Source organism: Ciona robusta, chromosome 11, assembly GCF_009617815.1.
Source record: "Ciona robusta chromosome 11, ASM961781v2".
Taxonomy (NCBI): Eukaryota; Metazoa; Chordata; class Ascidiacea; order Phlebobranchia; family Cionidae; genus Ciona; species Ciona robusta.
The window spans coordinates 4,789,430-4,814,792 of record NC_143245.1 but is presented as its reverse complement, the minus strand read 5'-3'; the positions used below and the strand labels follow the sequence as shown (position 1 = coordinate 4,814,792).

Genomic DNA, 25,363 nt, shown 5'->3' with positions numbered 1-25,363 from the left:
ATCTTTTCATTCTATTTACTCGCTCCATTTGGCAGTAAACAAAAAACATTTAAAAAATCATAAATTCGTATCCTTACGGCCACAATAAACCTATATTTTCCGTTAAAAGTGTCTTTCTTTTCCCACACTATACTATATAGCATTTACATTTTGCGCAAATATTGTCAGTATTAAGTAATCCTGGCAAAATACGCTCGCATTTGCGTTTCCCCACTTTTTATCCCCCCCATAGAATTGTATTCGTTTCCCACGCAAAGCCTAAAATACTGGGGTCGTTTTCGGTCGTAGTGTGTAGCGGTTTTTTGGTTTTGAGCGCTTTTGCCTAATTTCTTCCGCCGAAAGAGAGAGGGTCGAATTTGGTTTACTATTTCGGAACGCAGCCTTAATGCTGGCGGGTTACGGGTTATTGGCGGGCGAAGGAAAAAAGCCATGCTCTCAAATCAGGCGAGATTCTTTGCAGTCATTGTGCGAGGATACGCGCGGCGTTTTATGACAATGAGGCTCATTGATAGATAGAGCTAGCTGTGGAACGCGAGATGGGCCGGGTGACAGAACTCGGTGTTCTGGAATTATGATTGATAAACGCCTGCTTGTTTTGGCTATCTAGGAATAAAGAGATACAGTCAGGGTAGTCGTACAGAAGAAGCATTGAATGATTTCGTTCCTGCTGTGTGAAACTCACATCAATAGAGAGCCTGTTAGATGCCAAGATATGTAAACCTATAGTCGCTATTGCATTGCCCATCTGTGCTTTGTAGTCCAGTGTATAAATGTAAGGATTATCAGCTACTGATGCAAGTCAATAAGCCATTGTTTCAGCTTGTTTTCGTCGATCCGGTATGGGGATAAGCAGCTGTTGTTGGAAGCTATTTTGTAATTCATTCAATATTTGAACAACGCCGACGGTTCTTTGTCGTGGGCCAAGGTCCGTGTTGGCTTTGACGATGTGGTATCAGTCATGGTACCAAGGCAAACATTAATTGTCTCGAGTCTCTCACGCGAGCGCGATTGCTTTTTGCGTCGCTTTCTCGCGCACAATGGCGGCTTTGATATGGACTTTCCCAGTGTTTCCCAGATTTCAGTTTGGAAGCCTGGAAATTGCGGAACTGTTGTCCACTTTAGACAGGATACTCAGAAAAACGGAAAATACTTGGGAAACACTGGCCGATCAAGGAATAGTTATTGTCCAAAGCGACGTGAAAATGCCTGTGTGCTTTGTTGCGCATGTTTTGCTGCGTAACTGACTTGTTTGTGCCTCCCATGTAGGCCGCATTTGTCAAAACAGAATAATTGATACGATAACTCTAAAACACTGATACATTCACCATTGATTGGAAACAATGGACAACAGCAGGTCATTTGCGTGGGCCTTTCATCCACTTACAGTGAAGTTCCTATTCATTCTGAAAGCACTTTTTCGCGACGGATTTGGATCAGCCAACAGTCGCGCTCATTGGACTCACTCGTTAGACTAGTCGATTGAAAGTGCGTCGTCATCTAACAGTTATGAGTTTGATTATTAGAAAACCGCCTACTCTCTCGCCGGGCCCATTGCGGCGCTTAGGCAAACAGTGGTCTCGCACGCAAGGCTGACATCGACCCTTGATCCTTAGGCCTATAAACATGTTTTCCGCTTTAGTACCGAAGCTCACTGTGCTCATATCATACTTTCGTGTTCCTTAATCGAGTGGCTGAAGTTCAGGAGAGCCTAAAGTCCTAGTCACAGTCAACAGCTTGCGCTTGGCAGCAGTTTAGATCAGAAAGCTCATTTTTCATAAATATTTACATTTTTAAGCACTTTTATTTTGTGACAGTTTTTAAAAAATAGGTGCAGACGGATTGCTTTTTTTCTGGAGTTTTACCAAATGTTTGGACATTCAAAAAAGGATTACAGGGGCATCGAAGTGAGGAATCGAATTTAATCTTCTGGTGTAAACTACCGTGCGGATATTATCGCTAAGAACGGATACAAGCTAAACGGATATCCTGTATCAATGATGTCCTTATTGTGGGATTACCGGAGCTGCAACATGGCCAGCGACCGAAGGGATTTTTCGAATTCTTGAGACGCCGCAGACCGCCCATGAATCGGTAAGCTAAACATTGATGCTCTGAGTTCATATTTTTCCATATTTGATCTGATCCTCAGATAATAAAGATTGACATTTAAAATGTGGTATCAGAAAAAGCCGCTGTTCGCATTAAAGTTGATTTATTTTTAAGCGTTGCGGTTATAAAATAATGTAATTTGTTTAGATATGAAAATAATCCGAATAACATTTTTTTTGCACAAAACGTATCATTTTCCGTTTATTACCGCTTTCCAAATTCTTAACTCGTGAGTCAACAACAGTACCTCTGTTGTATTAGATCAGAAACGCGAAACTCCCAGCTCACTCCCGGCCCGGTAATGACTGGCAGGTTACAATCGATGTTCGAAGCACCAAACAATAACCGATACAAGCTATAACCTTCTCACCCACACGGCACCACGTGCATTCTCGTAAGCTCGAGCGAGCTTCGAATTCTTAGCGCTACGTTGCCTTATAAGGCGTTCAAAACTCGCTCGCTTTTCTGGCAGATATCTCGGACTTTCCACGTGCTTTTGAGTCGTTTATAATCGCCCTGAGGTTAACGTATTCTTAACCTTCCGACGGTGCCGGGTTGATTTTAAATGTAAGCGTTCGTTTAGATCACATTACGCGTAATATCGCTGCCGTTGGTACCACTGCGTATTGTAATACACAGGTTTATATCAACTACTACCGAATAGTGTTCGATACTGTTTTTATTCACTTTTACAGTTTTATACTCGCTCAGCGAAAACATTCCATTACCTGCTCGCTTTGTAAAATCTAAGTCAATTTTCTGCATGCGCAAACTGTACGATGAAATTATTTCCAATTTTTTATGTGTGTTTTTTTATGGCGGTACTTAATTTGTATAAAAATTCCATTTTATGAGTTCATGGTCAAAACTGATCCGCGTCTGGTAGAAAGTTCGGTCGAATTAGTTCTGCGGTTTACAGCGAGGCGCGTATTTTAAGCAGAAAGCATTTTGACTGATGCGTTCAGGAATCTATTTTTATATCTCTGGTTCAAATAATGCACCATATAAACCCAATGGCAAATATTTTTAATAGTCGTGCTGTTTACCGAAGAATATTATCTTATTAAAGTTTATAACCCCGAAAAGTAATTCGGTATTAATTTATATTTATGAGTATAGTAGGATGGCGGAAGATGGGACATCTTCGGCGCATAATATCCGAATATCCTGATCGTGTTTTAAACAGTTAACAATGGTCTATGAGAGTCTTGAGCATATATTATTATAATTCTTTGAAAGTTCCTTGTTTACTACCACTTTGGACGAGAAAATAGAGTTAAAATGTGTCTCAACTTCCCCCACCCCACTATATCTAAATCGTTTCTACAGCCTAAAATAGCGACGCAAACAAAAATAACAATTTTTTTATTTTCAGGTAAAGCTAAAAGTAACCGTTAAGATATATTGTATCTAAACTCAAAGACAATAATTATTAATGTGATTTATAATTAAACTAAATGATCGTGTAAGTCGACTTTTTTTTAAATATTACGTTTATTCGAAAGCTTTATTTATTCGATAACATATCACCTACAAGATCCTACATAATGTGAAGAATTTTCAAATCTTTTATAAGTGATAATGCGTTGCTTAGGCTTTAAAATACATTTAAACAAAGACCTCACAAAATAAAATTGGATTTTCTATGTAAAATCATGTAACCGAAATCATTAATCCAACCAAACCGACGTAAATTCCCACAAGTAGTACCACCAGAATTAAAACTCTCTATCACCACCAAGTGAGTGAAACCTACTGTAATTTTTATCCGCTGTAAGCGACAAAGAGTTTTGACTAGCCGCCCGACTTTGTTTGTTTTTTCTGATAACGAGTTGTTAAAGGGGCATTTGGCGTCTAAGCCCAGATTTTGCATTTTAAGGTGGGTTAAGTTGGGACATGGTGGAGTAACTTCTTTTAGTCTGTTTGTCGTCCCATTTAGTAGTAAACATATATTTACAGAATTATATAACCGTAGCCTCGTAGTTCTAAAAAGGCGTTGTTAATTGTTTAAAACACGAACAGGAAATATGAAAATTAGTTGTTAACTGTATACAATCTTACCCCAGATTACTACATTTGAAAAAAAAACAGATTATTGATTTACGTTATACGCAAAAAATGGTGTGAGATTTTTGTTAATTTACTTTCCCAGAACCAGGTCTGCGTCAATATAAAGTGAATACTTATTATTCCATAACAACAGTATTGCGTTAATTAATCAGCCATAAACTTAATTTTTATTTTCGTAGAAATTATTTTAATAAAATCTTAAAGTAGCTCGGCTGTTTTAAGTAGCGGATTGATCGAAATTTTATCAAATTTAACACAACTGAAACTGCAGTTATATCAAATCTGCGTGTACACAAACCGTTGGTAAATGTAGGTCTCGACGAAATGAACGTTTCGTGACAAACTTCCAAAATGCTGAATATGTCATTTTTAAATCGAACAATTGTATTTATTCATTTATTTTTTGGTTTAAGTACGAACGATCACGGCAAAATGGATTTAGCAATATATGTCTGTCGCATACTCAAGCTAGATTTGTTTATCCGCCAGACGTCGCATGCGAGCAACTTGCGCTCGTCAGTGGTTTCGTTTCCATCTTAAACATTTTCCGTCAATTGGCGCTAAGGATCTGTTACGAACTTTCTAAAACATTAAGCAGACACGTATCAAATAAAAGTTACAGGAATACATTAAAATAAAGTAAGCACTAGTTTTACCTTTCTGTTTATTTCTTACCGCTAGACGGCGCACACGGTCTATCTGTTACTCATTCATTGTAGCGGATGTTGTATAATAATTCTTTGCTAGTCCATTTCCTTAAACAGCGAGTCGACATTCACATTGTTTCCTATGCCCGAAGTCATTATTTTATGAAATCCAATATTTTTCCATTACGTTGTAATTGTGTATTATCATGGCCAATGAGACAGACAACCTCTTTTCGTTCGTATTCATTTTTTTTCTTTTTGGCTTTTAATAAACTGTAGCCACCGGCAAACGAAGTGCGGTCGATTTTTACTGGAAATATGGTTTATAAATAGCTTCACCAAGTGCAGAGCATATTTGAACCTCGTAAAACCCTTGATTTGAAATAAGAGGCAAACTTCCGTAATTAATATCTTTCCCCAAAACCAACAAACACTCGTGACTGTATATGTGTGTATTTGCTGCTGCTACCATGTGACTATCGCAAGAATAAAGCACGATCGTGACGTGGAATGACCTCACAAAACATACAGAATTCTAGCTTGCAAATTGCGGAGTGTATTCGTATGTACGACAGGCAAACACTCATGGTCGGCCCAACTTTGTGGACATGACTACAATACGCCTGTTTGTTGTGCCTTTGTATAAGTCTGGCACTTCGTTGCGCTGCTGATAAGGGGTTAATGTTTAACCTGTGTTAACGAATTCTCATTTTACCAGCAGATCATTGCTTCGTTCTGAACCTGTGATTGGCTGGCTTGCGCAAATACTACCAGACCACGTGATGCGAAAGCTAGACAATCGGAAAACACGCGAGTCCCAATATTGTTTGCGTAACGATGGCAGTTATTAATTATGCCACCGCTGAACAATTGCTATTTTTAATGAGCGAAAGCGTCTCGGTTGTCAGCATTACTTTTCGGATGTGTATGTGGTGTCATAATGAGCTTTTGAGCAAACTTTTGCGTTGGTTCAATGGTCGTTACTATGTGAGTGTATTTCCCCTCTTACGTCACCGCTTCGCAGTGGTCTTGTTTGCATGGTGTTAAACTATAAAAAGTACAGAAAGAACCCTGTTTCATTATAGCCGGTGTTATGCCAAAAGTATTCAATTTATCAATGAATTTCGGTCGTCATGCGACAATATATCTCGCGCTGCACAGCCGAGACAATGAATTGTGTCAGAGTAACGGCTCAATCACGCCTTTAGCGGTGGAATCTACGATTTCGATGTTTGCTTTCGCGCGCATCGTCGGGGGGGTATATCGTAACTTTGACATTCTTTAATCGTTAACGAGAATATTTTGCAAAGGCGACCAATTCTCTTCGATAATAATTAACGGAATTATCGCATCTTGGAACGAGCCGAAATTTTTCCACAGCAATGACGTACATTGCAGTTATTTGTTTGTGGTTTCGCACGTGACCCTGTACACTTATAAGAAGCAGATACAAATATAGTAAACATATTGAAGAAATGACTCAACAGAAACACAGCACCAACGCAATGTTGCGATCTATATGTGGAATAACTGTGGACTACTCCGTATAGTCTATCGTAGATCTACTTTCCAGTGAAATCTAAATGGCGCAAAACAATTTCCTAGATATTTTAACCATGTTTTCATTTGAAATGTTTTGATCGAAGCTTTCTTCAAAATGTTCCTAAACTGTAATTATGTGACATAAAAAAACTAAAATGATTTGTGTGTGCGATAAAATGAGAAATTATATTGATTTCATTATAAACAGCCTTGATGCTTAATCTGATTGTTGCCGTCATGCAAATTTAAATCGAAAATACTATTTCGCTATGCACTCACAAAGACGACCTGAAAAGAACGTAAAGACGTGGTTATTGAAATAAGTTTAGGAACCTTGATATATTTGGCTTATGCTACGGTTTTGATTTGTATATAGTTTGTTGGGGTAAGATAGGCCATGTTTTCACTTTCATTTATCCTTTCATTTTATAGTAAACAAAAGGTATTTATATAAGTCGTAAAAACATATTTACCGGCGTAAAGATAGAAAAGATATGGTTATATAGTAGGGTGGAGGAAGATGGGACACCTTTTCATTCTATTTTCTCGCCCCATTTGGAAGTAAACAAAGAACATTCAAAAAATTATAAACCCGTAACCTCACGACTCCCATAAACCGTTGATATTTTTTTAAAAACACGATCAGGATATTTGGATATTGTGTGTTAAAGGTGTACCGTCTTCCCCCATCCTGCTATATATAACCATATCCGTACGGCAGTTAAAGACAATTGTTAGAATAAAAACACAAATCGGAAATATGGGGTATTATGTGATGGTATCTATCTTAATCCACATTATTATGTACCAAATAAACGCCATTTAGCTGTTTAGTATAAATCACTTAAATTTGCTGACTCTGTCAACACGTATACGTAAAGACATTTGAAACCATTTCAGGCAACCTTCTAAACTAAATCTTTACAAATTGCTTGTAATATCAATAACCTCAAAGTAAGGTCATTATTACATTTGGCTCTCAGTTCTTCATTGTTAAAGATAGCGTAGTTTTATTATAGGAGTTTTTGTATGTACATACTTGTATGTATTTTGTATTGCATTCTATCGTGTGTTTTATTAGTTAGCGGTTAGGAATAGGAAAAACGACACATAACTAAAACATTATACGAAACTGTTCATAAAAAAGTAAATACACTATTCGAATTTCACAAATATTATATAAGATTTCAAGGCCCTATTATATATAGGCCCTTGGGTTGTATATTGCGTATTTAATCAATATAAGCCATTTCGTGCGGCTTATTTAGGAGTGTACTGACTTGTAGTACAAAAAACGTAATTTCCCTCCGTTAAAGTAAGGGTCTTATGTGTTTAGATGGTTATGCAACCAATTTTGGATGATATTTCATTGATTAGAGTCTAATCATTAGACAAATGTACCTAAGTCACGCTTAGACCCCTGTTATAATGATTGACGTTTTATAAAGGTACTTTGCTTACAGAATCTTTTGTAAACCAGTGAATTACATGAGGGGTATTAGTTATGTTTGAGTACCGGGCAGCGTCACGAGTTTTGGAATGCGTCGAACATTATTTACTTCTACGTTTTACATGGTTTCAAGACAGGGTTTCGAGTCTTGGTTATCGGCTTTTTCTTGTACACTTTCTGTCAGTTTGGTGAATTGTATTTGTTTAGTTGAGGGCATAATCGGAACTTCGTATCAGGTTTATGCGGCGCAAGCCACCGCCTCAGGCAACTAGCCTGCAGTTCGTGGCCTCAGTGGTGCACAGTCACTTATCGCTGTAAATAAAACAGTGCTGCCAGTTAGTTTCTTCAATATTCAACTTCAACACCTTACTTATTGTAGAGAAAGACAATGATCGCAAAACCGTATCGGAAACACAGACCGGACTTGGTCATGTTTAGACCCAACAGCTTACACCCACTCTAATGCTTCGTGTGATAATGACAAAAAAAAACGAGATCTCCATAATCCTATTGTACTGCGCGAATGGAGAACGCTAATTTCAAATGATGACTCCCCGACGGCCCACAGATCAGCTTACAGGTTAATTTCGTAGTAACGCCTAGTTGGGATACGTTGGCAGCAGTCCACTGATGTTCCGTTCTAATCATACCAGGTGTTCTCATACTTGCAAAAATAACTCTTGTAACTAGTTCCACGCTCCGTATCTGTATTTGTTTACTGCTGTACAGTTTACTACACATCAGCGTTCCGTATGCCACGCGCCTGTATGACGTCATAGGCAGATTCATTGATGATGTCATCAAGCGGCTCGGATTTCCACGATGCTGCGTGACCAAATCCTCGCACCTTTATGTTGTTGTGTTTACGGAACAATTTGTTCAAAAAATGATGATTCGGGTTATGACATAATAGGAAATATTGTTTTCTATGAACCGTTACATATTGGCTACTTGAGACTACACAAACCGATTCAAAAATGCTCATTTTGTGTGATAGGTCAAATGTGTTATTGTTACAAAATGTAATGTAACTGCATTTGTGGCTGGTAAATTCTTTTTCGCAGTAAGATGCGTTGTATGTTTATTGTATTGCTTTTCGCACGTGTAGGCTTGTTTGGAAATAAATGGAATGTGATGTGTTATTTAATCCAATTGTTTATGTGTATAAGCTGGCCTAATGCATTTGTGTAATAACTTAGGCCTATGCGCTGTACATATATGCTTCAGTTTGATGGGGTACATGTAACCTAAGCAACAAATAGTGAATGTAGTGTTAAGGCTCGCCTGGCAGCAATCGGCTGTGTAAAACCACGCTTGTTTGTTTTTACCCGTAGCTTAATGCGGTAATGCTGAGGTTGAAGGCCTGTGTCTCCAACACTCGCATCTGCAGTTTGCGAGAAATATGCCTTCATCGTATAACATTGATCGATGTGGTATAGCTTGTACAGTGCACCTTCCCAAACTTGAATGAGGTTATTGGTAATGAATTAGATCAAGTAAGGAGACGGGGTTGTACGCTCCGTAACGTAAACACGGTTGCAGAGTGTATTTTCCGATGAGTATTATAATGTTGCGCTTTGCGTTTGTTTGATTTTTATAAAATATAATTAAAAACTTAACCTAGACACGTGAGAAAAGATTTGGTCGAATTAGTTGCTGTGACAGATATCTGTTCCCAGTATCCGGTAGATGCCTGCCATCACCACAGCGCCGATCAAGCGGAGCGATCGCGATTCGATCGCGCCTTCGAAATAGATATGACATCATCGCCGGGCGCTGCTATTGGCCGAGAGGTTTCGAACGAAACATGTGTTTTCAGGGAAAAAACGCTCTGATTTTTCAGCCGTAGCCGCTGTATTATCACTCTTTTGAGTATGACGTAGCACAGAAAAGCGAGAGGCGCGAATGGTAAATGACACCGGTGTTTGTCATACGTCATTTTGCGGTTGGCTTCGCCTCCAATACGCCGGAATATGCACGCGCGGATTATGGAGCCGACTACTTCCCATTGATACCCCGATCTCCGTGACATTCGCCCTAAAATCGCTGGCTGATGCTCGCTTTATGATCTCTTATGCACCGCAGTCACTTCATTCGGATGTGCCGGAATTAAGGGCAGACAAGAAACGTGTAATTTGCCCGGAAACGGCGGAATATTCTTCAATTGCTGCTCTGGTTACACGCAAAGTAAAGAGAGTATTTTTATACCCAGCGGTAACTTTGGTTTCAGGCAAAACGTTCGGTAGAAAAACAATGAGTCAATGGCTTATCGTCTGACTCAGCTCTATAATCTTGTAATTAGGACACTGTATAAATCACCGCAACCCGAAAAGACAATGCAGGAACATGGTGTAATCCTAAAACGTTTAAACCTCCTAAAACACCAAACGAAAAGTTGGTCGCTCATAAGATCAGATTAGGCCCTTCACTAAATTATTACCCTTTTACCGACCGCTATAGTCTTAATTGTATTCCCAGTTTTTATATTTAATTTTCCCATTGTTTTTAGCAGCAATTATTATGTGTGACCCTTCGTTAGCGCTTATTTTCAACCAATGTTTCCGCTCATTATTTCGCTTGGTTTTAATATCTATCGACCGCACTTCATGCTCCAGCAATTACTTTACCGCCTATACTCAGCTTCGGAGCAATAATAGTAGTTTGCAAGTCAGTGATTACAAATTTTTAGCGTTTAATTTTCCGAGTAATTGAAAAAACTCGCGCGCGGCCGCGGTCGGCTTAACCAGTAGGCTCAGATGTGGCGATTACTCGACGTTGTAGTTGGCTTATCCAGGACGATGGACAACTGGAACAATAGACCAATGCCATGATTATCTCAGACTGCTAATTAATACAAGGTTCCGTACCTTTCACGGGACGGTAATGCGGTTGTACAGTATGCACATCTCGGTTGTCAGCAGCGCACAAGCTGCCGAGGATTCGGTTGTGGCACCAAGTCCAAACCGGTGATGAAAATTTGCGCATGGTGTGTCTTTGTTCTTCACCTGTCAGGGGTCAGTGCAGCTCACAGATATTTTAGGTCATGATGTAATAGGCCCACCGGGTATGTGTTCTCTCTTATTGGGCTCTCTCTCTCTGCTTCACTTTTTTCCTCACTCTCTCCGGATCAGCGCTCTCGGAGAATATTTTCACAGCAATTTTAAGTCGCTTTATTTCAAAACTTATGATCAGCACACCGCCGCATTTTGGCCTTAACTTTCTACAATAAAGTGCTGCTGAAGATACCGCAACTGACTTAAGCTTGCCGAAAGCCTGTACCACGTCCTACAATAACATCCAATTCAAAGGCGGCCACTCGAAGACCCATAGATGGATTTTCAGATTATATTGTTGGTCGCGCGTGTATTATTCAATTACGAGGCTTGGGCTGTGCATTTAATCTGCCGAGAATTTTTGCCGCTTGTATTTTCTCTCGACCCGATCGCCATCGTAGCCTAAGGTTGCGTTGTGGTCTAAGCTGCCTTTTCTGCCTTGGTATAAGATTAAGCTGCTTCTACTGAATTGAAATCTCACCAAACCGGATTCAATTACTCGTTTGTTTTTATTAACGTAGAAAAATACGCTAAAAATTATAATTTTATGAAAACAAAATTGAAAGGCACCAAATCTCTCGCTTATATTCGGTTTGTGCACTCGTTTAAATTAAATACACCGAGTGCATGCGATAGAAAATACATCAAGCCTATTGAGCGTGAAAGGAAGGTTTATTTGTACAGATTTGGAACGTTAAAGGCGGTTTCTGCTAGAAGGGCACTTTGGGAAAATTGCATATTACGGGTGAAGCTAAAAAGGGGGTATATGTTTTGTAACACGTCTGATATCTATTGTACATTTCGTGCGATAAAGTGGCTGTCGACCGACTGACACACAACTACCAGTGCCACTCAATCGGCCAAAGCCAGATAAATTATTTTCTGATTTTTGCCAGACGTACAAGACACACGCACTGTGAGAATATTGTACACTTGGAACGTTTGACGTAAGAGCGAGGGATAACTATGGGATTTAGACTTGGCGGAAAGCGATAAGTGCACAGTAGATAGTCAACAATACCAAGAAAAAATGTAACGGAAATAAATTAAAAGAAACAATTAAATTATATTGTTTAATGCGGCGGCGAAAACACCTCAGCACTGGTGCTCGGTAAAGGCCAGTTTTGCTGCTGCTGGGCCATGTTATAGTGCTGGTTATGGGGGTAGGAGAAACCTTCAGGCGCAGAGTACAATTGCTGCCGTTCGTTTGGCTTTGGGTAATGAGAGGCGAGGCTTTGATTATGGCTGTGCCCAAAATGTCTATAGGCTGGGTTTGCTCCGCCTTGCTGTTGGTTCTGCGGGATCAAGGGCAGTGAAAAACGGCGCTGTAGTGGATTAGTGATATTTGAGTCGTAAGCTGCGTGTTCAAAAGGGCGTGGTGGGTCCGGAGAGCAACGGGTCGGCGAATCAAGGTTCATTTCTTGCTGCTTTGCGCTACAAGCATCAAATCTACCGTGTATGTTTGGGAAAGGACCGCTGTGGTCATAAGCATTGTGATGATACAATGCGTCAGCTCGTTGGTCCACCATAGTGTCTTCCATCGGTGCCCGCTGTATATTAGCATCGAAATACGCTTGGTATGGCTGTGGGGCAACATCAGCTGCTTTATGCAGCTCAGAGCATTGGAATCTTGTTGCTGGAGGAACGTGAGGGAAGAAGTGCTGCTGAATCGGTGAAATTTGTTCCTTTTTAACTGGCAACTCAGCGCACGAGTGCGGGGAGCTTTGGTTCATTGAGTACGTGTTAAACTCTCCGGATTGTGACGTCACAGAGGATGATTGCAGCGGTGAGCATGCTGAGGTCACGCTGTCGTAGGAAAAATTTTCTGGCTGACTGAACTGCTGGTCCATGCTTGCGTTCGGAGAAACGCTGGCCTCCGTCATCACACCAGTTTCATAGCCTTCAACCCAGCTACTGGGTCTGTACTGAGGTGTACCTTGTTTGTTTGGGGAAAACATGGGGTTCTGTTGCACAGAACAGTCGACTGGACTTGGCAGGTTTTGGGAGGTGTCAGTGAAATTGCATCTCTTTTGTTTTGCGTGAGGCTCACCCATACAAGAGTAGCCGAAAGCCTCTTCATGTTGACGTACGACTGCGGGGTTACAGGCACCGGGCATGTACTGTTCGAACTCAGTGACATCAAAACCAGGTTTGGCCATTATATCTTGGGTGTTGGTGTCCATCACTCCGTGCATGGAATGAGACGAGCACTCAGACGTCAAATCGATGGATGAACCCCTCTGTTGCTTAGAGCCGAACGAGCTGTTACGGGAGTGAAGTGTAGAGTGCGGCTTTTTCGACTCGTCCATGTTTATTGCAGTCGGTGGTGAACATGGTACAGTTGCATCTGGAGAATCATGGTAACCACGCTGTTCTCTGTGCATTACTTCGTATATGTTGGTGATAGAACCTTGGTGTGGTGGGGACTGGTTGCTGGGTGAGTGGCAGACGCTCTGCGGTGAATGGTGGCTCGACAGTTGCTGTTTAGACTGCTGTTTGCCTGAAATTGGGTTGGCAACCAGTGCCTGCTGTACTCCTTGGCATTCGTCCGAACTTTGCGAGTCTTGCTTCCTAACTTTGCCGCTCTGTTGCTTCAAGCTTTGATTTTGAGCACCTTGGGTGCCTTCGCCAACCCCCGATGCGGTTTTGCTGCTTTTCCTTCGACGAGGTTGATATTTGTAGTCAGGATGATCCTTTTTGTGTTTGATCCTAAGTCGTTCGGCCTCGTCAACAAACGGCTTTTTCTCGGTTTCACTTAATAACCTGCGCACACAAAACAAATAAGGTTAACAACTTAAACACTCGATACGATAATTAGCTTTAGTTTATATTTGGTCTTATTTAGCCTGGCACACTAAAGGTGAAGCTATAACAGAATGTTTTGTTTGGTAAAGTGTATATCTTAGATCAACATTTATTCAACTGGCTGCTATTTGTTTTTAATAAATTAATTACTCTAAAGATATTTGAGTACCCATTTCTCACCTCCAAAGTTTCCCGAGTGTTTTGCTGAGTTCAGCGTTGTGTAAGTGTGGATACTGGTCAGCTAACTTTCTTCTGGCCGCCTGTTTAAAAGGATGATGGTGAGATTCGGTACAGTGTACAAATTTAAGTACAGTCCTATAAGACCCAGACACCGCTAAAACGTTATGCAAACAGTTGTAAGTTAAACCATAAATGACTGTACCTGTGCCCACACCATAAATGCATTCATTGGCCGCTTGACATGAGGTTTTGTCTTCTGTGACCCGTTCATTCGCACTGGCATTGGGACAAGGGTCCAGTCGTATCCTTTGAGCACTTGACTGACCGCGTCCTTGATATCTTTCGACATGTCGTCTTTCTCTGGGTTCGAATCCCTGTCGGACAAGTCATCGTTCGTTCCTGGGCTCGCGGACCTTGCAGATGAGCCAGTGTTCATAAGTGATTCGTCGTAATTTTCCTCTTCACTGGACTTGGACTCCAGCAACGTGGCAGCAGCACGTGCTACTGCGACTGCGGATTTAACATTACAGAAATTGCTAAGGCTCTCTGGCGATGACATCGAGAAAATCTCGCTCGTGCTTGTCGAGTTTTCATCTTGGTTTGGTTTGAATAGGTCTTCTGGAGAGAACGGTCCTCCGCTTTTGCCTTTTGAGCCATTTTCCTTCCCTTCCACCCCGGAGGAAAATTCCACATCATTTGAAGAGGCGAAACATGAAAAATCTGTTCCCTTTCTAAGATGCTCCATGATATCCTTGTCAGGTGAGTTGGGCGACACGCTGCTCCATTTGTCCTGGCTCCCTGACTGCTGGTTAAACATGGTTTGTTTGTGGCCACTTAAAAGCGTCATATCGTTGTTCATTATCGTAGCGACGTGATGTTGATGTGCGTCGAAACAAACTGACATCACAACTGAATCTAATTTGGTGGGGATACTCTACAGCCTAGTTGACTTCATCTAACCAAAATTGAACCTGATTTTGATAAAATAAATTCGTTTAGTCACACTCCATCAATTAAGACGTGATCTATATATGACAGCTAGTAGATTAGATTAATACATTAATAATAGTCGATTGTATAGCCAGCATACTACTTTCTTTTTACTACCTATGCTGACACTGTAAGCAGATTTGGTTTGACAATGTTTCGTCGAAGCGCGAGCGTATTTAAGTGCGCCAGGTCTCGTCTGTGCCCGCAACGTGCGTGTGCCCGTACGTTTGCGCGTAACCAAAGAATGGCTGCACGTACGCTACGAGTGGGTGTGCGCGCGCAACGCCAGCGAAGCGCCTCGGCAAGAAAACTGAAAAAACGCTCACTTCGCGAAGAAAAAATAGACACTTGCCCGTTCCCCGAATAAAACTATCACGTCATCCTATGCAGTAGCATCAGGCTCTTTCGCGACACATGTGGTCATTCGGCGAGCTCTAAAAATAAAATCGCCCGTGCACATATACATCGCGGTCATCGACGATTCTTTTCATATAGCTTTACAAGTTTAAATCTAAGTCTTAGTTAGACATAAAAAAAAACTTGTTTACGGATACGCGGTTTTGATTAGCTTTAACCGCAAGCGTTATGGTTTCTTAGCTCTGTACCGTTCTTAGGTTATCGTATAATCTCCTAAGCGAGAGAGTATAAAGGCATTACCTACACTGCGCTATCCGTATGACTGACCCGAGGCAAAAATTTACAAATGACATAAGATATTAAAATATGACTACGGTATTATAACTATTTTGCCTATACTTAAATAGTCTTGCTTTGTTATAAAACCGCAAAAATATAATTTATCAGGACTTATTATTTTTTGTTAATACATCTTAGGAACGTTGTCCCGAAAACTTATTATTTAAAAATATTTTTTTTTCTGGGTCTTTTCTCTCGTAATAACCATGTTCGGTAGGCGTTATGCTTTAGTGCTTTTGAGCTTCCTGGGTTCGGGCCCAGATTCCTGCGTCCGGCTGGGATTGGGAGAAATACGTCTTCCGGGATACGTTATCACGTCACTGGAAGGAACTAAGCCGTCGGTGACGTCACAGCCCCATTACCTTTTTTAGAAGCGAAATCTGTGCCCCTTACCCCGCTAATTTTCGAAAACAAGCTTATTACGGCGGTTTTCGCTTTTGTGAGTGAAGCTTCGCATGTACACTTGATGGACACAGCGCGGGGTTGCTGGCGCATGAAATACTTCGGTGCACGCCTATTGTTGGATTCACGTTGTAATGTGCAGAGTGAGCAGTTACTGCTAATCGCCTTGACTTGGGGAACGTAGCGATCGTGAGGTGAACTGACTCCAGTGTTGCCAGTGGTTTTCACTATTTTTTTTCGAAAAGCCCCAACTTCATACCTTACGCCTCGCACAAGCTAAACTCGTTTCCGCAGTGCTGCACAAAAGTCGCTGGCAACACTGGCGTCAAGGATTTGCTTCAACGTAACCCGCGTCTGGTCGATAATTAACGAACAGTAAATCTCGCGAGGTTCTGGCTAACTGGGGCCAGCGTGGTGGTGGAGTGAGGGGATTCCCCCTTTTCGCTCGACCTGCTCTGATAAACGCAATGTTTGTTAGGTAACATCAGCTTTCTGACTGAAAAAACTAACGATAATTAGGGTGACCCTGCACAATATACGCAACGTAAGCTAAAAACACAAGTTACCTAGAAGACGAAATATGACTCATTTGTTTACCATTTTATTTGTGAAGCAAAAACATCTAAACGGACGTTTGCTAGTATAAAATACCTGATGTTACGATTCATTTGCGTAATTACGCAAATTATTTATCTATTGCAAACCACCGTACAAATTGATCGTGGTCGAATATCAGCGTCGTTTGCTTTGCCAACAATTGTGCATGGCGGTTTTCCGTGAACATTTTCCGTCAACGGAATAAACGTGCACTGACTGCGGTATCAACATATGAAGCCGAACAACGTATTATCGCTGATCTCCGAGGGCGGTTTACGGAAAATCCCGACACGTTTTCCGACTTCACGACCCGCCTTATGTTTACGCTGTAAGATTTATTTTGTTTGGAAAAGTCCGATACGATTAACGACTGAAGATTATATTAGCGATATTGTATTTTTGTTTTACGGTAAACATTTATAAGTGGGGGTATGCTTTGTTGTGTATATAGTATACGATCTTAATATTTTCACGTACCATTTTATGTTGTTCTGTTTGTTTTAAACCGAGATATGTTTATGTATAGCGCTCGGGGTTAAGAACAATTTTTTAATAGACCTATTTTCCATAGAATTTTATTCATAGCATGTTTTAACAATAGTAACTGTCGATTTGCTGTCATGTAACTATGTTCGAACAATTATGCAAAGTAGCTTCAGTATATAGGAGTAAATTCATACGTATAGTTTTGTGTTGTACATAAGATATATAAGACTGTATAGTTCAGAATATTGTATATAGTAGGGTGGGAGAAGTTGGGACACCTTTATCACATAATATCCAAGTATCCTGACCTTTTTTTAAATATTCAACAACGGTCTATGGGAGTCGTGAGCATACAGTTTGATAATTCATTGACTGTTCTTTGTTTATTATGAAATGCGACAAGAAAATAAAATCAAAAGGTGTCCTATCTTCCCCCACCCTACTATACGTTCTGATAATTATGCAGAGTATGTCGCTTCAGTATACACCGTAGGTGTAAAATCATACGTATAGTTTTGTGTTAAATATATAAGACGTGTTAAATATATATGTATAGTTCAGATTTTTGTATAGTAGGGTGGATGGGGAAAAGGAACCCCTTTAGCATAGAACCTTCAAATATTTCTGCGTGTAGTAAACAATTAACAACAGTATATGGGAGTCGTAAGGATACGGTTTTATAACTGTTTATTTTTTTTTTGTTCTCTACAAAATGTGACGAGAAAATAGAGTTAAAAGGGGCCTCAAATTACCCCAGCACGCTACTGTATATCTTGCTGTCGAATTAATTTTCTATAAACTTATGTTGTTTGTGGTCAAATTAAAGTCAATTACCGCAGTTTAGCAGCCGCAGTATATACTCTCGTGGTGTAGGTGGCCCTTTCCCTTAGCCTGAACTATTATTTAACCAACCAAACCCTGCTAAATGCTAATAATTGTGTATTTTCGACGCTGCCAGTCAAATTAGCGGCCGTTCCCGCATGAACGTTACCGGGGCACAACCTTATCATTGAACGCTTAATGCATACAACCTTAGGCGCGTTATTTCTAGCATCGGCCAAATGGTCATAATTAACCGTGGGAAGATAGAGCAATTTCCTAGTTTACCTAGTTTAGTGTTTTAAGGGCGTGATTCTGTGGCTGTTATAACAACTGTTATAACAATTTGCAAAACCGCTATGCTCTTGCATTTATTTTCAGTTGGCATTATGCTTATAGTGCTTTGTCCATGCAGTATATAGCCTGCATTGTGTTTATTACTTTATAAAAAGACGCTATAAATTAGTTTGTATCAAACACCTAAACTTATCTACCGTTTCGTTATTTTTACTTTTCATATTAGCATATAGCCAAAGGTTTTTGAAATCTTTTTTTTCTTTAGTGGAAATCAAATTTTCACCAAATTTAAGTCGTTTTAAACTTGAAGTTTACGCACCACACACCGCCATAGGTAATTCGTCAGTCTTCGATACCATCCAGCGTAGCCAGACTCAAATATTTGACCAGCCATTTGCCACGGAACTTCGTCCGTTCTTCAATAAAGAACGACGAATGCTACGGCCGGATTGCCGCATTCACGCGCTCGCAAATATTTAAACAAAACAGATAAAATCTCAATATTTCAACCTTAAACCGATTTTGCAAAGAAAATTTTCTCGGAGACCAAAACCTCAACAAAGAATCGAAAACCGAAATTTGCACAACGATACAGCCATATGTGCTTTGCTGTTCAAATGCATACATGGTCGAAATCATGCTAAAAGGCCCCAAACACATATAAAGCGAAAGCTTTCTTAGTAAAGCTTGGTTTCACCCGCAATTGTAATTGTAAAAAATAACATGAAAACTAATATTATATGTGAAACTAGAAAAGGTGATGTTTTAAGTTTAAGTCGGAAATATATTGGCTCCTTCAAGAACAACTTCGCAAATTTATGTTTTATGTCAAGCTTTTGTTTCATAGTAAAAATATATTTCTTTAATACCTTGTTAAAATTTGCTCAAAAAGTGACCTTTTGAACCCTGTCAAATAATTTCGCACGCTTTTAATTGAATCATCCGCTCTATCGGCTTATCGGTCTCGTATCTGCCATCCAAATGAACCACAAAACCTAAACCATCGGTATGATCGTCTCATCGTCTATTTGCATAATGCGACTATGGTTAACGTGCCCGGTTCTATCCGTGACCCATTCATACACTTATAGATCTCTGACGTATTTGCTGCATATTCGCCTTCCAACCGCAGCGATTTTGGGGGTGACGTCACCGCGCCCGGACGCGCACCGCTGCCTCCGCGGGCATCGGAGAGTGAAATCGCCGCCACTTTTTGCAACTGCCCGATAATAAATATATGATGTAATTCGAAATTTTTATTACTAGAAAAAAATCAAGAAAATAATCCACTATCAGACTTAAGTTCAATTAGGTGACGGTCGCTTAGATTTTATCTTTTTCCATTACGCCAGGGGCTATTGTTTTTATGTATTGCGCGAAGCACTAAAATTAACTTAAACAAACAAAAATGCTCTGATCCGCATCATCACGTTTATCGTATTACATCTAAACAATGGAATAGCCTTTGCAATATAAGTACCTTTAATTTACATTGAACCAAAAGTTTATAATACAAAGCATCAAAAAATACCCAACAGTTCGGCCGCTCCCTGTAAACGCCATATATAGAAATTATGGTGGTTGGAAAATATTCACTTTTATGTAAATTAAACTTTCCGAATGGTTATTCTATAACGCTATAACAAAATAGTGTGGTTCCAAATATTAATTTAAAAAACATTTTTTTTTACAAAAAAAAAGATTTTATTCATTGCCAATCATTCGATTTCGCATGAACGTTTTTTTTTTATCTAAAACCCCATTTTAACAAAAAGTAAAATATGTATATTTTCAAAAAGAAAGTAATTACCCAACAGTAAAATAATCAGTGAAAAATAAAACAACTATTTAGTTTATAAATGTTACATACTTCAGTATTTTAAAGGTCTCGACGAATGTAAAAAAAACGCGGTAACGTTAACTATTTAGGGGTTGTGTTAAAACTGTTGTTCTGTAATCGTATACACGCGCATGCCGCAATTATAGTAAATAGCCCAAAATATCCTTATTCGTTTAATTAACCACAATAACCCGTTTGTTGGGCGCTACTTTCTATTTCTGTTCCGTCGATGTGGTCTTGTCGAAACTATGTCAGATTATACTACTAACCTTTTCCAACCTGCGTCACAGTATGCTTAGATTCATTCATAAGAATGGCCGCGGCGAGTTTGCCGGTATTCGTAGTAGCCAAAAATATCCTTACCTTGTTGATGCGTTTGTATCTTGCTTGCGGTTTGTCGAATGCACCAAGTCTACCCCGCGCACAACCGTAATTGTTCCGCGCCGCGCCGATAAGCGAGAAGATGCGACGGTTTCTATTTCCGGATCACGCGGAGCTAAATTCGGATCCAGGTTATTAAAAGAAATACGCGTAGACTACCTATAAAGGTTACGTTGTCATTCACTGTTTCGGTACGCTGCAGTATAGACGTTAACTTCCGGTCCTGGGCCGAATTTTTTTCCGCAAGCCTTTAAGAACTCTCCGTTTTATCCGTGTTTAATTTACGGAAGTAAAAAATTAAAACTACCAGATTACCAAATATTAATTTTGATGTACATAATTATTTTCTTTATAAATTATACCCGTGCGGCAAGTCCGCTGTTTACGGCGATTATGACTAGTTGTCTAACTCGATGATCTGTACTTTGAAAATAAACGTCGTGCTCTAAAAATAGACATTATTCAACACTCTCCCCGACGTTTGTTGGCTTACGTTATGTTTCATTGCCGCCCGTGTCTTTGAGTATACGAAGCAATCGAGCCGTGACCTGCGGCGTTGACTATGACGTCACAATTCGCTTTGCTTGTCTTGACCTTGCACCCCAAGTTCTTGGTCTTAGTTTTAACTGTTCAAGTCTTTAAACGATTCCGCATTGAACGTTCGACCTGCACTAACGCGATCGCTCGCGCTGTACGTCATAATAGTGTTTTGTTTGCATGCCGGCCATTCCAGATCATCACGAGCTCGCAGCGTGGGCCCCAGCCCCAGCGCTATCTCTTTCTCTCTCTAAGTCCCAGCGCCCCACTTTTACCCAACCCGTAACGCTAGAGGGACAGAGAAAGTAAAGATTACGTTTTAACCAACAATGGGTCAACGCCAGTGTATACAGACGGTCGAAACAAGTACGTCAACTGGAGGCTCGTTAGCGTATAGCGTTTTCCATCAGCAGGCTTCATTATACGTGCCCACTGCTGAATTATATCACCATTTTCCCACCGTTTTGTTGTGCCTCAAGTTAATACAACATGACAATAACCATTCGGTCAGTTGAACTTGTATAGAGCATGGCTGTACGGGTTGCTTTTATGAGTTAAGGCGTGGGTTAAAGCCATCGGCTTATTTGTTTGTAGCCCCTTAAAAGCGTGAACTTTTTTCGATTGTTTGAGTAGAAAATGTTCTGTTATAGTTGAACTCACTCTAAGGTTTTGAAACGGTGTGATCTCGAAAACAAACAAAACAACTTGAAAAAACACATTTTTTGGAATTAAAAAAAACATTAAACTGTTCAGGAATAAGAACCCATAATTTTTAACAAAATCGCATGAAATGGTTAGTAAAATCTTGGTTAAACTTTGTTTTCGCCATTCGCTGATCTTTAAAATTTACTTGGACGTTCGTTGGAATGTATATACAATATGTGTGGTCGGTGACATACATATAGGAATGTACAAGTAACATGTGTCTTATTATTTAACGTGCGGTCACCAGGTGTGGACTATTTTTTTCTGGTAAATTTGGAATCATCACAGGTGATATTTTTTGGGGCAATCTTTCACATACGAAGTACAATGAATCTCAAAACCTCAAAATAGTAATGACAAATGAAATATTTGTTTCAAATAAAACCCTAATCGAATCTTGCAAGTCATCTTCGGTCCAAAGCTCAAATTCCAGATTCCAAGCATTTCCGGAACCTTTGTCGCTCTAAATCTGACATCTTTTGAAAGCAATTACGATTCTATATTAATGTCTTTGTGATAAATTCTACGTGGACTTTGACACCGTCGCTAAAATACCATCTTGGTTTGCGGAGACGTCCCTACGACGTACAAGAGCGAAGGTCGCTTCAAAAACATCTACGATTGTACTTAACAAACGTACGCACGCCTCTACACACTGGGACATCTGTTTCGCGCGGTAACGCCTATTTTCCGGCGCTAAAATCCACTACAAATAATACGATCGATCTATACCTCCAACGTCCACGAACGCTTGAGCAGCTGACGGAATTCTATTTTTTTCGCGCCGATCGTCGCACTCCATATTGTGTTTGTACAGTCTTTGTTCGCTGTTTGAGAAATAAGCCGCCATTTTTGTTCGCTTCCGCTTTGTATGTATTGTACACGTGCTTATGAGAGGTGTGACCGCTATAGGTATTTATGTGTATCAGGCTAATATAGTAAACGCACTATGCTTTAGCCACATGCATGTGTTTTGGCTTTATTTAAACGTTTCTATTAAATTACATTAGCTAAGTTTGCAACCGAGTATTTTACCATGCATTATGTGGAAAGCAACACATAGGCGTTAGTTCTACGAATTGTAAGGGACTATTTTGCAACGGTTTCCATATAGTCTATCTAACGCATTGGTTACTATCTGTATTATAATCTTCTTTTCATTCGCAGAACGTCAAAGGTGGAAGTTGATTGAAGGCGTCCTCCTCAGTGTTTCCGCATCTAAATCAGTCCATATATTTCAATTCATACAACAACCAAAAACTCCTTCATTGGCAACACTAGACATTAACTTAGTTTGAGGTCAAATGAATCCCAACGTTATCTAACTGTGGTTGCACCGACATCTAAGGTGTTGAAAGAACATTGGTCATGATTTCCCTAACCGTGGGAATCAGGGCGATTTACTGCAAGTTCGTGCAGCCGAAACCGGAAGTGTACTGTATTGTACTTAACTAATAAAAAATGCTCCCAATTTTTGCAACAATGTTTATTAAATAGTAACAGTTTTGTGTCGGTAATTTAGCATTGTAAAGATGTTATAATGCTTAAACGCTAATTTGACCTAATTTTACATTTATGATGTTTTTTTCTTAACTTTAACGCACATTCAATAATTTAAAACGATTAAACCGACCCCATATCACACAAACAGTTAAACGCTTAGCAAATGTTCTGTTAAAACGTTATAAATAACGTGCATAACGATAATATTAACAAAATTTAAACTTTATGTGCTTTTATTTGCTAAACATATGTAATGCCCCGTTTTTTCTCAAGAGTTTTATGGTTTAAAAAAACAAATCTCTATGAGTAAAAAATCGTTGGTGTGTTAAGTACATAATAGATATAGTAAGATGGGGGAAGATGGGACACTATTTCATTCTATTTTCTCGACCTATTTGGTAGTAAACAAAATACATTTAAAGAATTATAAAACCGTATCCTCACGACTCCAATAAATTATTGTTAATGTAAAAAGTGCCCCATCTTCCCCCACCCCACTCTAATACGTTTGTCTGATTAACTCGAAACCAAAAATATTTTACATGCGCGACAAATCTATATGCAAGATAACACGTCGTTATTATATACCTCGCAGAATTTCGCACTTTAAAATATAGGTATACGTTACCCTTTGGCCGGCTTTAGTTTTTCCTAAATAAGGTTATTAGTTATTTTTTAGCCGATTTGCAATGTATAGTGGGGTGGGGGAAGATAGGGCACTTTTTCATTCTATTTCTCGTCACATATGATAGTTCTTACTAAACGAAGAACACTCAAAGAGTCATTAAACCGTATCTTCACGACTTCCATTATATACCGTTGTTAAATGTTTAAAACGCGATATAATGTGCTAAAGTTGTCCCATCTTTCCCGACAGTACTAAATGTAGTTGCTACGTTTACTCAAATAGCATCCTTGTAACGTCATAATTATAGTTTTTTTTTAATCTTTTTTTGGATTTAAACTTAAAAAAACACCCAAAACAGCTAGTTTATCCTTTTCATATATAAATTATTCGCAAAAGCTGTTGAAATATCACTCAAAAGTATTACGCACTCTTTACATCTAATTACCTCAAGTTATTACACATGCACTTAAACCACCTACCCGGTTTTAGTTATCATTTTGCAATCATATGACTCACAACATTAAACCTCAAATTTGGCCACTGTAAAATGTTTCTTATTTTTGATTTGGAATTTTACGATCGCGGTTTGGATTCGTTTACGTATTAGTGCAATCGTAAAGTTTTTACGATTGAGGAATTTCGCTTGGGCAATCTGTTAAAGTCTTAAATAGCCACTTTTTTCATTTCGACAGACGCAATACTTTAATAGCTTTTTGCAATATTTTAAACCCTGCTATATGCATTCCACTGTTTTTGCAGTGTACGAAATATAGGCATTTGTACGCGTTAAAATGCTTGTTCGATGCTTTAAAACATTCATTTTTATAACATTAAAACTCATTTAATTTATTTTTATGTTAAGTATACTATTATTGTTTTCGAATAAAAACTGCAAAATAGGTTTTTATAGCACTTTCTGCAAAACAGTATTGCACAAAATGGCTCTAAAAATACTGCGCATGCAGAATAAGAAAACGCATTTTCCGTTTTTTTAAGATTTTATTTTAAACAGCAATAAATTGTTATTTTTTCTAAATCAATTAAAAGGTATTGTCATTAAATGTGTTTATCCTTTATTAATTTCGTTGTTTGTTTTGTTTGTTAAAATTATTTTAAACCAAACGCAAAATATCTGAGATCATTTTAGTTGAATTTGTTATTTTTTTGTATATTGATCTTCCGTAAGATTAAAATAAAAAGTGGCAACAAGAATTCTGTGTCATTTTTTTATAACCCCACCATAAATTTAAGAAACAGAAACCGAAACGTTAAATATTTCGAAAAAACACGCGGAAAGTGATTTATTCTAACTTTTTAGTGTAGGCGAAAAAACTTTGCGACGAATGGCCGAAATTACATTCGGAAACCGTATATACTCTAACTCATCTCATTACCGCATGGTCTTTTTCGAGGGGTCCATGCTTAATTGACCGGATTACCGCTGATCTTTTTAAGCGCGATTACCTCTCCTACTGTGTAAACTTTTGCCGAAAATTTGTATGACGTATTTACGAAATTTAAGCTAGGTTTTTCACGAACTATTTTTGCACCGCACAGTTGGGATAAGGATTTTCAGTAATCGTCACTTACAGTTTGGTATATGCTCACGGCCACCAAAGGCAAACG

The 25,363-nt window shown here is 39.3% G+C and overlaps 1 protein-coding gene and 1 long non-coding RNA gene across 2 annotated transcripts; one reads left to right on the top strand and one right to left on the bottom strand.

Moving 5' to 3' along the window:
* The first annotated feature begins 1 nt into the window (after position 1).
* LOC149728605 (uncharacterized) lies at positions 2-24,949 on the top strand. Its single transcript, XR_016386063.1, has 2 exons — positions 2-2,091; positions 22,774-24,949. It is a non-coding gene; the product is annotated as an uncharacterized LOC149728605 (long non-coding RNA).
* Positions 11,362-15,197, bottom strand: LOC149728606 (uncharacterized). The gene is made up of 3 exons (XM_089888979.1): positions 14,059-15,197; positions 13,857-13,936; positions 11,362-13,634 (listed from the first exon to the last, which is right to left on the bottom strand). The coding sequence occupies exons 1-3, from the start codon at positions 14,758-14,760 to the stop codon at positions 11,945-11,947; spliced, it is 2,472 nt and encodes an 823-aa protein (XP_089745105.1). The 5' UTR covers positions 14,761-15,197; the 3' UTR covers positions 11,362-11,944.
* Positions 24,950-25,363: the final 414 nt, after the last annotated feature.

Coding starts and splice junctions, on each gene's coding strand:
- LOC149728606 (XM_089888979.1), bottom strand. CDS start 14,760: ATGTCAGTTTGTTTCGACGCACATCAACATCACGTCGCTACGATAATG. Junction 13,937..14,058: donor CATTTATGGTGTGGGCACAG/GTACAGTCATTT, acceptor CCTTTTAAACAG/GCGGCCAGAAGAAAGTTAGC. Junction 13,635..13,856: donor ACACTCGGGAAACTTTGGAG/GTGAGAAATGGG, acceptor TTGTGTGCGCAG/GTTATTAAGTGAAACCGAGA.